Consider the following 14,781-nt stretch of genomic DNA (forward strand, 5'->3'; position numbering starts at 1 on the left):
CATCGTGCTCACCAGATGGTAGAGTTTTGTCATGACTGGCTCTCCCGAGGCCATCAGTAGTTCTAATGGAATGTTGTCTACTCCCGGGGCCTTGTTTCAACTCAGGTCTTTCAGTGCTCTGTCAAACTCTTCACGCAGTATCTTATCTCCCATTTCGTCTTCATCTACATCCTCTTCCATTTCCATAATATTGTCCTCAAGTACATCGCCCTTGTATAAACCCTCTATATACTCCTTCCACCTTTCTGCCTTCCCTTCTTTGCTTAGAACTGGGTTGCCATCTGAGCTCTTGATATTCATACAAGTGGTTCTCTTCTCTCCATAGGTCTCTTTAATTTTCCTGTAGGCAGTATCTATCTTACCCCTAGTGAGATAAGCCTCTACATCCTCCATTTGTCCTCTAGCCATCCCTGCTTAGCCATTTTGCACTTCCTGTCGATCTCATTTTTGAGACGTTTGTATTTCTTTTTGCCTGCTTCATTTACTGCATTTTTATTTTTTCTCCTTTCATCAATAAAATTCAATGTCTCTTCTGTTACCCAATGATTTCTACTAGCCCTCGTCTTTTTACCTACTTGATCCTCTGCTGCCTTCACTACTTTATCTCTCAAAGCTACCCATTCTTCTTCTACTGTATTTCTTTTCCCCATTCCTGTCAATTGTTCCCTTATGCTCTTACTGAAACTCTGTACAACCTCTGGTTTAGTCAGTTTATCCAGATCCCATCTCTTTAAATTCCCACCTTTTTGCTGTTTCTTCAGTTTTAATCTACAGTTAACCAATAGATTGTGGTCAGAGTCCACATCTGCCCCTGGAAATGTCTTACAATTTAAAACCTGGTTCCTAAATCTCTGTCTTACCATTATATAATCTATCTGAAACCTGTCAGGATCTCCAGGTTTCTTCCATGTATACAACCTTCTTTTATGATTCATGAACCAAGTGTTAGCTATGATTAAGATGTGCTCTGTGCAAAATTCTACCAGGCGGCTTCCTCTTTCATTTCTTAGCCCCAATCCATATTCACCTACTACATTTCCTTCTCTCCATTTTCCTACTGCCAAATTCCAGTCATGCATGACTATTAAGTTTTCATCTCCCTTCACTATTTGAATAATTTCTTTTATTTCATCATACATGTCATCAATTTTTTCATCATCTGCACAGCTAGTTGGCATATAAACTTGTACTACTGTAGTAGGCATGGGTTTGGTGTCTATCTTGGCCACAATAAGGCGTTCACTATGCTGTTTGTAGTAGCTTACCCACACTCCTATTTTTTTTATTCATTATTAAACCGACTCCCGCATTACCCCTATTTGATTTTGTCTTAATAACCCTATATTCGCCTGACCAAAAGTCTTGTTCCTCCTGCCACTGAACTTCACCAGTTCCTACTATATCTAACTTTAACCTATCCATTTCGGCTATCTGTATCGCTGAGGTATGCAAGCGTCCCCACCAACGGCAAGGTCCATGGTTCTTGGAGGGAGGCATTTTTGTTTACTCTGATGGAATATTATGTATCCTTTTTGTTCACAAGTCTTCCAAAGCTCCGTCAAACTGACATATCTGTTCAAAAGGAGTATTTGCAATGTAAATTCAGTCACCCCCCCATGAACCATGGACCTTGCCGTTGGTGGGGAGGCTTGCGTGCCTCAGCGATACAGATGGCCGTACTATAGGTGCAACCACAACGGAGGGGTATCTGTTGAGAGGCCAGACAAACATGTGGTTCCTGAAGAGGGGCAGCAGCCTTTTCAGTAGTTGCAGGGGCAACAGTCTGGATGATTGACTGATCTGGCCTTGTAACATTAACCAAAACGGCCTTGCTGTGCTGCTGGTACTGCAAACGGCTGAAAGGAAGGGGAAACTACAGCCGTAATTTTTCCCGAGGACATGCAGCTTTACTGTATGATTAAATGATGATGGTGTCCTCTTGGGTAAAATATTCCGGAGGTAAAATAGTCCCCCATTCGGATCTCCGGGCGGGGACTACTCAGGAGGACGTCGTTATCAGGAGAAAGAAAACTGGCGTTCTACGGATCGGAGCGTGGAATGTCAGATCCCTTAATCGGGCAGGTAGGTTAGAAAATTTAAAAAGGGAAATGGATAGGTTAAAGTTAGATATAGTGGGAATTAGTGAAGTTCGGTGGCAGGAGGAACAAGACTTTTGGTCAGGTGATTACAGGGTTATAAATACAAAATCAAATAGGGGTAATGCAGGAGTAGGTTTAATAATGAATAAAAAAATAGGAGTGCGGGTTAGCTACTACAAACAGCATAGTGAACGCATTATTGTGGCCAAGATAGACACAAAGCCCATGCCTACTACAGTAGTACAAGTTTATATGCCAACTAGCTCTGCAGATGATGAAGAAATAGATGAAATGTATGACGAGATAAAAGAAATTATTCAGGTAGTGAAGGGAGACGAAAATTTAATAGTCATGGGTGACTGGAATTCGTCAGTAGGAAAAGGGAGAGAAGGAAACATAGTAGGTGAATATGGATTGGGGGGGAAGGAATGAAAGAGGAAGCCGCCTTGTAGAATTTTGCACAGAGCATAACTTAATAATAGCTAACACTTGGTTCAAGAATCATAAAAGAAGGTTGTATACCTGGAGGAATCCTGGAGATACTAAAAGGTATCAGATAGATTATATAATGGTAAGACAGAGATTTAGGAACCAGGTTTTAAATTGTAAGACATTTCCAGGGGCAGATGTGGATTCTGACCACAATCTATTGGTTATGAACTGCAGATTGAAACTGAAGAAACTTCAAAAAGGTGGGAATTTAAGGAGATGGGACCTGGATAAAATGAAAGAACCAGAGGTTGTAGAGAGTTTCAGGGAGAGCATAAGGGAACAATTGACAGGAATGGGGGAAAGAAATACAGTAGAAGAAGAATGGGTAGCTCTGAGGGATGAAGTAGTGAAGGCAGCAGACGATCAAGTAGGTAAAAAGACGAGGGCTAATAGAAATCCTTGGGTAACAGAAGAAATATTGAATTTAATTGATGAAAGGAGAAAATATAAAAATGCAGAAAATGAAGCAGGCAAAAAGGAATACAAACGTATCAAAAATGAGATCGACAGGAAGTGCAAAATGGCTAAGCAGGGATGGCTAGAGGACAAATGGAGGATGTAGAGGCTTATCTCACTAGGGGTAAGATAGATACTGCCTACAGGAAAATTAAAGAGACCTTTGGAGAGAAGAGAACCACTTGTATGAATATCAAGAGCTCAGATGGCAACCCAGTTCTAAGCAAAGAAGGGAAGGCAGAAAGGTGGAAGGAGTATATAGAGGGTTTATACAAGGGCGATGTACTTAAGGACAATATTATGGAAATGGAAGAGGATGTAGATGAAGACGAAATGGGAGATAAGATACTGTGTGAAGAGTTTGACAGAGCACTGAAAGACCTGAGTTGAAACAAGGCCCCGGGAGTAGACAACATTCCATTAGAACTACTGATGGCCTCGGGAGAGCCAGTCATGACAAAACTCTACCATCTGGTGAGCACGATGTATGAGACAAGCAAAATACCCTCAGACTTCAAGAAGAATATAATAATTCCAATCCCAAAGAAAGCAAGTGTTGACAGATGTGAAAATTACTGAACTATCAGTTTAATAAGTCACAGCTGCAAAATACTTATGCGAATTCTTTACGGACGAATGGAAAACTGGTAGAAGCCGACCTCGGGGAAGATCAGTTTGGATTCCGTAGAAATGTTGGAACACGTGAGGCAATATTGACCTTACAACTTATCTGAGAAGAAAGATTAAGAAAAGGCAAACCTACGTTTCTAGCATTTGTAGACCTAGAGAAAGCTTCTGACAATCTTAACTGGAATACTCTCTTTCAAATTCTGAAGGTGGCAGGGGTAAAATACAGGGAGCGAAAGGCTATTTACAATTTGTACAGAAACCAGATGGCAGTTATAAGAGTCGAGGGGCATGAAAGGGAAGCAGTGGTTGGGAAAGGAGTGAGACAGGGTTGTAGCCTCTCCCCGATGTTATTCAATCTGTATATTGAGCAAGCAGTAAAGGAAACAAAAGAAAAATTTGGAGTAGGTATTAAAATTCATGGACAAGAAGTAAAAACTTTGAGGTTCGCCGATGACATTGTAATTCTGTCAGAGACAGCAAAGGACTTGGAAGAGCAGTTGAACGGAATGGACATGGACAGTGTCTTGAAAGGAGGATATAAGATGAACATCAACAAAAGCAAAACGAGGATAATGGAATGTAGTCAAATTAAGTCGGGTGATGCTGAGGGAATTAGATTAGGAAATGAGACACTTAAAGTAGTAAAGGAGTTTTGCTATTTAGGGAGTAAAATAACTGGTGATGGACGAAGTAGAGAGGATATAAAATGTAGACTGGCAATGGCAAGGAAAGCGTTTCTCAAGAAGAGAAATTTGTTAACATCGAGTATAGATTTAAGTGTCAGGAAGTCGTTTCTGAAAGTATTTGTATGGAGTGTAGCCATGTATGGAAGTGAAACATGGACGATAACTAGTTTGGACAAGAAGAGAATAGAAGCTTTCGAAATGTGGTGCTACAGAAGAATGCTGAAGATTAGATGGGTAGACCACATAACTAATGAGGAAGTATTGAATAGGATTGGGGAGAAGAGAAGTTTGTGGCACAACTTGACTAGAAGAAGGGATCGGTTGGTAGGACATGTTTTGAGGCATCAAGGGATCACAAATTTAGCATTGGAGGGCACTGTGGAGGGTAAAAATCGTAGAGGGAGACCAAGAGATGAATACACTAAGCAGATTCAGAAGGATGTAGGTTGCAGTAGGTACTGGGAGGTGAAGAAGCTTGCACAGGATAGAGTCGCATGGAGAGCTGCATCAAACGAGTCTCAGGACTGAAGACCACAACAACAACAAATTCAGTCAAATGTGAAATCCACTCTTTATGCTGAATATGGATGAAACATGATGAATGAAGTTTTTTTTTAAAATTTTTATCCTCTCCTTGCTCATTTGTCTTTTTAAATTCAGTTCATATGCTCAATTATGTAGAGTGATACTAGATTTGTTCAGTTACTTAATTACAATCTGTCTTGTAGCTACAAAACAGATATTTTGAATATTGTGTGTTTTCTAGTACAGTTCTTTTTGTTGGGTTCTAAATCACCCAGGCAGCAGAATTCTATACAGAGAAAATTTGTCATCTGATGAATAGATACATATGGTAAATGATTAAATCTGAATGATGGTTATGCAGAGAAGTAATATGAAGGCATAGTTTTAAGATGTTTCTAATAAACTTATTTTAAGTAATCTAATATTTTACATGTATTCTAATGGAATTTACTTTTTCAATGGCTCTCATGTTTTGCTGATAATTGCCTGTGATGTTTCAAAAGCAATAAAACAAAGTTAACAACCACTACTTTACTACAATAATGGTCCCAAACAGTTACAGTGAACACACACATATATGTTTAAAAAAAAAATACAGGATCAATCAGACTGTATGTACTTCAAATAATGCTTCCCACATTATCATTATTTAATAAAAGTACTGTCGAAAACAGTGAAAGAATTGTCAATAAATTACGTAACTGTAAGTTGTCTTACCTTATATACTGGCCTAATATCCTTCCAGTGATGCCAAGCTCCATCTTTAACTGTCTGTTAACTGCACACAGACTCCTTTGTATACATCTTATCTGCTTCTCTTCTCCAAGTATCCATGACTGCTCCTAATGCAGAAAGATGCATGCAATCAATATAGAAAGGACAGCCTTGTATTTGTTTTGGGATTACAGTTTTGTTGAATTTTTTAAGTGACATAATGTTTGCCATTGAGTGTACTATGAGTATTTATTGCAAACTGCACAGTTGCAGATTTGACCTTATATCAATTTCTAGCAATTAAAGTGCTGAAAAAACAGCAGTTGTCAACACTAAAAAAATAAGTGAAAAGGTTTGAGCCTGTATGCTGATGTGACCCATTTAGACTCACATCTGTTTACTCATTTTATTAATGTTTACAGCTCTGTGTTTTCAGCACTGTAATTGCTTCAAAATGACTAAGGGTTGAAATTTGCAGTTGTGGAAATTATAGTGAATAGTAGTGTATGGTTACCATGGTATCACTTAAAAATATAAACAGTGTCTTAATGTGATAATTTTTTTTAAAACAAGAACAGGTCAGAGTGTTTGCATTACACTTAAACTGGGCTAGATTAACCATGTTGGGGCCCCCAGGCAATGCACATTTCAGGACTCCTTTACCCTTTTCAAACTCCCTATAATATATTTTTTCTACCACAATGCAATTTTATTTGTAATTATGCTGTTATTTTACTACTTTGTGAAGGTATACCATGACCATAGTCAATAAAAAATTGAAACAAGTGGAAGGAAAATATGCATAATTTTTTTATTAGCTCGTTTTGCAAAGTACAGTATGTTTAAATATTAACGCTTCTGAGTTTTTTTAGATACAAAATCATTTAAAGCACCTTGAAGGTTGACATTTTCCAATATATAATTTTCAGTCACTATTATCACCAGTGAATTTAAACAATTCTGAGACACTGATGAACGAAGACCAATTTTGATTAGTTTCAATTTCAAAAAATTATGTTCACCTGTGCCATATGTAATCAACAGACTTCTGTAAATTGGCAATGCTATCATTACATTCAGGAAATATGATTGTGCCATTGTACCAAAAATCAGTTTATATGATTCCTTGGCAGGTATAATTTTATCTTTTATGTCCTCTATTTGTAAGATGTACTTGAAATGCACCATCTCATCTATAAACACAATGGCAGTATGATCAGAATATTGTTCCCTTGTCTTTCTTCAAGCCGTATCATTGGACTTTATCGAGAAATCTGTCATAAATCCAATTAATTTCCTGCTAATCGTCTAGTAGTTGCAACAATTCTGTACACAGGATGTCTGGTACAGGCTGCCCTTACTTTGCCTGTGACCCTATGTCACAGTAAGACTTGCTCTGCCACACCTGCTGATGTGGAGCCCACAGATTTTGACCTGGCCTACTCCTCCCCCTCCTCCTCCTCCTCCTCCTCCTCCTCCTCAGCTTCTGCCTCTGCCCCTCCCCCCTCTCACTGGTGGATATGGCCTTGTCTCCACCACTACTGGTAGACTGACCATTGCCTCAGCCTCAGCATCCTTCCACCACTCTGGCAAAGCCAGAAGTGTTGGCATTGCCTCCTTTGCCGGTCAGTCCACTACCCAGCTCTCTGGCACTCTCTCCAGTTCTGCACCAGAGTTTGCAGCCCAAGCCTTGCTATTTTCAGCCATAAATATCCTTTCTAGGGGGACGGGATTTAATATCACTACCAGTGGATATCACAATTGAGGCAGATGAGCTGGCATAGGTAGTGCAGCAGACTAGTGCGAGCAATTACCATGAGCGCACATGTGGAGCATTGCATGGCTGGATCCACTGATGGAAGTGCTTACCTGCAGACCACCCACACCTGCCATATGTCGTGGTTATACCTGTGCACATCTGTACACTGTTTTGGACTTCCTGCTTCTCTATAGACTGACTCACATGGGGAGTTTGCATTTCCTACTGTGGGGTTCTGTTCCCCAGCTTGTTATCGAGCCACCATCGGACCATAGAGTACCTTCTGCCAACAGTGTTTTTAGTGGTTGTGATGTCTGTGTAGATACTAAACACACTTTATTAATTTATCAAAAACACCCATATGACACACAGTAAGAGATAAATGTTATCCAACAGAAAAACAAAGACAAAGGCAGTTACAGGAAACAAACCAAAGAACTTGTCAGTCATAAAAAAGAAGGATATTCCACACTTTTCATCTTGGTCTTAATATCTGACTACTTGAGTCACCGCAAGACACATTTAGTGGCTTAAACCACAGGCAGTGCTAAGTGGCACCCATAAGACACAGCTGTCAGCAGGAGGAAGTGCTTGTAGCATATATGATGGTGCCCTCAGTTATGGAATGTGGCCCCTATTTGCATGTCCACATCAGCCCCTTTACTTCATTTTGTAGCAGCTTGTGACACAGGCCTGACTGAATGAAAAAAAACCTGCCATGCTATTGGACTTGGATTCTGCTGGAAAGACATTGATATTTGTGTACAATGACTTGGCTTTGGATTTGTGGCATTTATAGTTAAATTATTGTGTTCTGCTTTGTATGTAGACGTCTTTGACTCTGCATGTGCAGGTTACTGTCTGTTTTGCTTATTTAACTGCATTTCACTTCTGAATAAGTCAGAGTTCTCAACAAGTCAGTATCATGGTTGCTTTCTTCTTTCTTCATTGTAATCAGCCAGATGGCACTGAATACCAAAATTTAACTACACTTATGCATATTGTATTTCACATTTATTTATCAAATGACTCATTCCACATCATTATGATTTATCATGCAAATGATCCATTGAAAATGAAACTAAGTAAGTAACTAACCACTGATAGTGTACATGATATGGTTTTTAGCACGTATGCAATAATAAATTTTTTTATTAAAAGTTAGATATTACATTTATACTTTACATTAAAAATTAAATGTTTCATTTAGGATACCATTCTATTATAGAATTCTTCTACTTCCTAAACACAGCAAGGTTTCTCACTGTCACGGATAGTTTATACAGCTTTATGCAAGTATATTTGAAATTATTTTGGGACTTACTTGATCTTTTATGTTCTAAGTGTATATTATTTCTGTTCCTTGTTCCATAATTGTGGATAGAACTTACAGCTTTTTTTTTAATGAGTAGATAAGGTTTAATGTAGAGGGAAGGTTCATCATTAACATTTTTAGTTCTTTGAAGTGTAGCTGGCATGACTCTCTGTTTGGAATGCCTGCAATTGTTCTCACATTTTTTTCTCAAATCATACATGTAGTATGTGAATCACAGTCTGAACTAACAGCTGAATTTACAGCCTGTACTCCTTCCAGATATCTCTGCAGCACTCTGAACAGATGATGTAGTTATCTAATTGACAATTCGGTGACATTATCAGTGGAAACAGCGGTTCAGTGCTGACTGCCAGTTTGAAATGTAACACCCTGCTCTATGAAACCTAATGTCCAAAACTAATTGAACTAATTGTTGCACTCGTAATAGTTAAGTGCTTAGTAGATAATCAAGTCCACTGACTGTCTGTAACAGTACTGCAATATGCACTGAAGAGGAATAGATGAATTTCAAACATGTTAGGGCTATTTCTCATGTATTTCAAATAAATCTATAGAAGTAATTGCAGTGTGCTTCAGTGTCTCAATTTTAACATGTTATTTCATAAACTATGTAATACTAAATGGAGACAGAATGGCTGGCTATTTTTCTCAAGTGAATTTAATTTTTTAAAACAATTTACTTTACTACTATGAGCTTACTTAATGAGATGATAATTTTAAGTGATATTCGCACAATTTTCTTGCCATAACAAGCTACAAGTTTCATGTCTAGATCTAATATCATTAAAATTAAATATGACATAGGAAAATGTCTGATTATTTTGATGCTACTTGTAATCATATACTGTCCAGTCACATTGAAGTAACCAGCTGTCAAAAGCCTCAATAACCAACTTTTGCAGCATAGACGAGTGTAAGACATGCAGGAAGAGAGTCAGCGATGTTCTGGAAGGTTCTGACAGGGATGTAGAGCCATGTCAAATCCAGTGCCATGGCCAGTTGTGCTAGGTTTCTTGGTTGAGGATCCGTAGTGTGAACAGCCCAATCAAGGTAGTCCCACAGATTCTCAGTTGGGTTTAAATTCGGAGAGTCTGGCAGCCAGGGGAGTGTGGTAAACTCATCCTGGTAGTCTTTGAACCATGAACATATACTGTGACTCTGTGATATGTTGCATTGTCCTGCTGGCAGATGGCATCGTGCCAAGGAAAAGCTAACTGCGTGTAATGGTGGACATGGTTCCCAGTGATAGATGCATACTAATGTTGACCCATTATGGCTTCCAGAGTGGAAAGGTCACCCAGGAAATGCCACAAAAACATTCCCCAGACCATAATGCTCCCTCCTCTGGCCTTGATGCTCCAGACAATTGTTGCAGGTTGTTTGCTTTCAGACGTTTCATACCGTATATGCCAACAGCCATCTGTCTGCAGGAGTATAAAACATTATTCACCTGAAAATGCCACTCAGTTGATGTCCAATTGCAGTAATAACATGCAGATTCCAGCATTCATCACTAATGAACAGCATTCTGCATGGGTGCATGAACTAGTTGCCTGCCATGGAGACCCATGCACAGCAATGTTCGCTAAATAGTTATTGAGGAGCCGCTATTGGCAACTCCTTGGTTCAGTCAGTTGTTCAACAGTTGCATGTCTACTTTTCTGAACACATCTTCGCAGCCATCATTCACTCCTGTCATCTGTGGCTTGTGGCGCACCACAGTTACCTTGCTGCCCATTTTCGACAGAGTTATTTGGCCATGCAGGGTATACTTTAACCACAGTGACATACAAACACTTTACAAACTTAGCCAGTTTGGAAATGCCTCCAGCCTTGGTCCAGGAGGCAATGATCATGCCCTTCAGACGTCAGATAAATTGCTCCATTTCTGCATTATGACGACTGCTATGTTTTCCGAAAACTGTTCCCCTGATATGCTTCATTACCATCCACTGATAGTGCTGCCACATGCCATCTGTGACTGGTTATTGCACATTGACACTGAACATGGACAGTAGCCACATTAATAAAAGTAGCTGCTTTCTTAGTAGAAAGAGAATTTCGAGATCGCAATTGTCGGTTCTATAAACAGTCCTACTGTGGTAACTAAACTTAGGTAACATAGACGTATAATTTTTGTCAGTAACTGTAAAATTTTACCCTGAGTGAGAATATGGTGTGGGATTTGTTCAAAGTCTTTTCATTGGGGGGGGGGGGGGGGGAATACAGTGGGGAAGCCAGTGGAGATTCTAGTGAGATCCTCTCCTGGAAATGCAGAATCTGTAGTAGAAATAAGTTGATAAAGGAGAAGGAGTGTAAGATCTGTGCCCTTCAGGTGCAGTTATGATATGCAAAGGAGGAAACAGATAGGTTGAGGAGAGTGAAAGATGCTGGGAAGGCAGCAAGGAGGAGGAGCTAGTAAGACAGTTGTACTTTGCATATATGCAATAGATTTGACTAACTGTCAAAGTTTAGTGGAGAGGAAACTCTTGTAGCCATAGGTATAGGAAACATGCAGCTGTCCTGAGCAGTTAGGAGGCCTAGGTTAGTTGCAATGTCTAACAGAAAGAAGAAGGTTATGCTGCTACGTAGTTAACAAGGTAGAGGTGTGGGCCAGCAATTGCAGGAAGTGTTGGGGAATGAGTACTAGGTCACCAGCATTGTGAAGCCTCAGGTGACCGACAGCATAGGAGAGTTACGTAGGAATTTTATGGAGGATCAGGTGGAGATAGTGGGTGGAGCAGGGAATAGTCTTGATAGGGACGGAGAATATGATGTAGGTGGTGACCTGGTAAAGATAGCTACTCAAACTGGTGGTGCTGATGTGCATTTTGTGCAACTGTTTCAGCGTCATGATCAGCCACATCTTAATGCAGCTGTTAGATGCATTAACATGAAGCTGGAGAAGGCAATGATTGCAGAGGGAATGGGTCACATTGCAGTGGTGCCAGTTGAGTCCATCAGTAGATCGGGTTTCACTAGGCATGGCCTGCACCTCAATAGGTATGGGAAGGGGAGGCTGGCAAAGATTATAGGTGACAGTGTAGTGGGTAGTGGTGGGATCACCCATGGAAAAATTCTGGTAGTAGTTGGTGTTAGAGCTGCACCTTTTTTAGATTGAAGTCAGCAGATAGGTATACCTGCTTAAAGGAAATCCCCCTAACTAAGAGCTCACCTTCAGAGGACATCATGTTTCCAAATAGAGAAGGAATTAGATATTTCATCAAAATATAAGAGGTATTAGAGATAAAGTTAGTGAACTGCTTATAGATATTGACTCTGAAATTATTGGTATATTGCATCACCACTTAAATAATTAGACATTTCAGAGGCTTACTTTACCAGGATACAGATTAGCTGGCTGTTCTCCAAGGAGTTCCTTGCGGATTGGGGGAGTGGCCATGTAAGTAAAAAACAGTCTTCCATTTGAGTCCGTAGATGTATCACAGCACTGCACTGAACAGATATTTGAATGTTGTGCAAGGGCAGTTAAATTTAGTGAAACTAAACTTCTAATTGTTGTTGTTTATAGATCCCCAAACTCAGACTTCAGCATATTTCTGCTCAAGCTAGGGAGGGTCCTTGATTCACTTTATAGAAAGTACCAGAAATTGGTTATAAGTGTTGAGTTCAATATTAATTTTGTATATGGTGGTGCAAGAAAAAAGATGTTGGTAGATCTCCTAAATTCATATGATTGGATGCAGAAAGTGCTTTTTCCAACTAGGGTGCAGGGGAACAGTAGCACAGCCACAGACAATATTTTTATTCATTCTTCATTACTAGATGGGCAATCCATTAGTAAAAGGATGAATTGCCTTTCAGACCATGATGCACAAATTTTACACACTAAAAGGCTTTGTACTCAAACAAATGCCACATATATAATTACAAACTATGTAGGAAAGTTAATCCAACAGCAATAGACAGTTTTTTAAACCTCATCAAGGAACAAGAGTGACAGGATGTTTATAGTGCCAATAACATAGATGACAAATATAATGCTTTCCTTAACACATTTCTCATGCTCTTTGAGAGTTGCTTTCCATTAGAACATTCTAAACGGGGTTCTAGCAGTAAAAGGCAGCCTGGGTGGCTGACTAATGGGATAAGGATATCATGTGGAACAAAGTGGGAATTATATCAAAATGTTAGAAGTAGTCACAATCAAGCCACAACATCCCATTACAAACAGAACTGTAAGGTACTTAAAAACGTTATTAGGAATGCGAAGAGTATGTGGTGCACAAATAGAATGGCTAATTCACACTATAAAATTAAAACCATATGATCAGATGTGAAGGAAGTGCAGCAAAAGGTCGATGATATAAAGTCAGTTCGCAGTAAAAATATTTCTGTTATTGATACATCAGATATATGTACAGTATTTAACAATCATTTTCTGAGCATTGCTGGTGAATTACAAAAACATTAGTTTCTACAGGGAGTCATAAACTCCCTTGGAAAAGGCCTTTCCAAGACTGATGTCTGAAATACTTCTCTGTGATACAGACAAGGGGGAAATTGAGTCAATAATTAAATCACTGAAGAGTAAAGACTTTCATGGATATGATGGAGTGCCTAGCAGAATATTAAAGTACTCTGCTGCACATGTTAGCCCTGTGTTTAGCCATATTTGTAATTTTCCTTTAGGACTGGTCCTTTATCTGAACTATTAAAGCATCCCATAGTAAATCTGCTTTATTAAAAGGTAGAAAGGGATAATGTAGACAATTTTAGACCTGTTTCTATGTCATCAGTGTTTGCTAAACTTATTGAAACGCCTGTATACGTAAGGATAATTGATCATTTTATATCACAAAATTTGCTATCAAATGTACAGTTTAGCTTTAGAAGTCGTTTAACAGCTGCAAATGCTAAATTCTCTGGATGGGTTAAACAAAAGGTTTCAAATGCTAGGCATATTTTTTTTTTATTTAACTGAGGCATTTGATTGTGTTGATGACAAAATATTGCTCCAGAAGTTGGACCATTACGGGATATGGGGAGTAGCTCACAATAGGTTCACCTCTTACTTTAACAACAGACAGCAAAAGGTCATTATTCACAGTGCTGAGAGTGGCCATGATGTGGGGTCTGAGTGGGATATGGTCAAATGGGGGGTGCCCCTGTTCCTTACTTATATAAACAACATGCCCTCTAGTATTACGGGTACCTCTACAATATTTCTGTCTGCTGATGACACAAGCTTGGTAGTAAAGAATGTTGTGTGCAACATTGGCTCGGTTTCAAATAGTGGAGTTCATGACATAGGTTCATGGCTTGTAGAAAATAAACTAATGCTAATCATAGTAAGACTAGGTTTTTACAGTTTCTAACACACAATTCAAGAAAACTCAACATTTTAATTTCATAGAATGGGCATATGATTAGTGAAACTGAACAGCTCAAAATTTTAGGCGTTTAGGTAGATAGTAAATTGTCATGGAAAGCCCACATTCAGGATCTTATTCAAAGACTTAATGCTACCATTTTTACTATTCGAACGGTATCTGATGTAAGTGTTCATTTGACACAAAAATTAGTCTACTTTGCTTATTTTCATTCACTTATGTCATATGGTATTACATTTTGGGGTAACTCTTCCATTACTGAAAGGATATTTTTGGCTCAGAAATGGGTGATTTGGGCAATAAGTGGTGTAAGTTGGCGAACCTCTTGTCGACCTCTGTTCATGAGTCTGGGTATTTTGACATTGGCCTCTCAATATTTATATGTTCCTTACTGTTAATCCTTGTTAACAATATCAGCTTATTCCCAAGAATAAACACGTTTCACTCAGTTAATACTCGGCAGAAATCAAACGGACTTCTTTAACTCTTGTGCAGAAAGGTGTACAGTATACTGCTGCATCCATTTTCAATAAGGTACCTCAAGAATTCAAAAGTCTTGGCAGTAATCCACACACTTTCAAATCGAATCTGAAGAGTTTTCTCATGGGTCACTCCTTCTATTCTGTCGAGGAGTTCCTTTAAAAATTAAGCTTGAATGAAACTTAATTAAATATTTACTATCCAGTATATCTGCTATATAAGAGAGACACATACTGTACAACAATTTATA

At 39.0% G+C, this 14,781-nt stretch overlaps 1 protein-coding gene across 2 annotated transcripts in view; it reads right to left on the reverse strand.

Annotated features, from left to right (window-relative positions):
- Nucleotides 1–14,781, reverse strand: part of LOC124596221 — a 139,299-nt gene that overhangs the window by 64,954 nt on the left and 59,564 nt on the right. For both annotated transcript variants that reach the window (XM_047135277.1, XM_047135276.1), the window contains exon 7: nt 5,606–5,730. In XM_047135277.1, the coding sequence (XP_046991233.1) occupies nt 5,606–5,730 (125 nt within the window). The remainder of the gene's footprint in view (nt 1–5,605; nt 5,731–14,781) is intronic.

This window comes from Schistocerca americana, chromosome 2, assembly GCF_021461395.2.
Source record: "Schistocerca americana isolate TAMUIC-IGC-003095 chromosome 2, iqSchAmer2.1, whole genome shotgun sequence".
In the NCBI taxonomy this organism is placed as follows: Eukaryota; Metazoa; Arthropoda; class Insecta; order Orthoptera; family Acrididae; genus Schistocerca; species Schistocerca americana.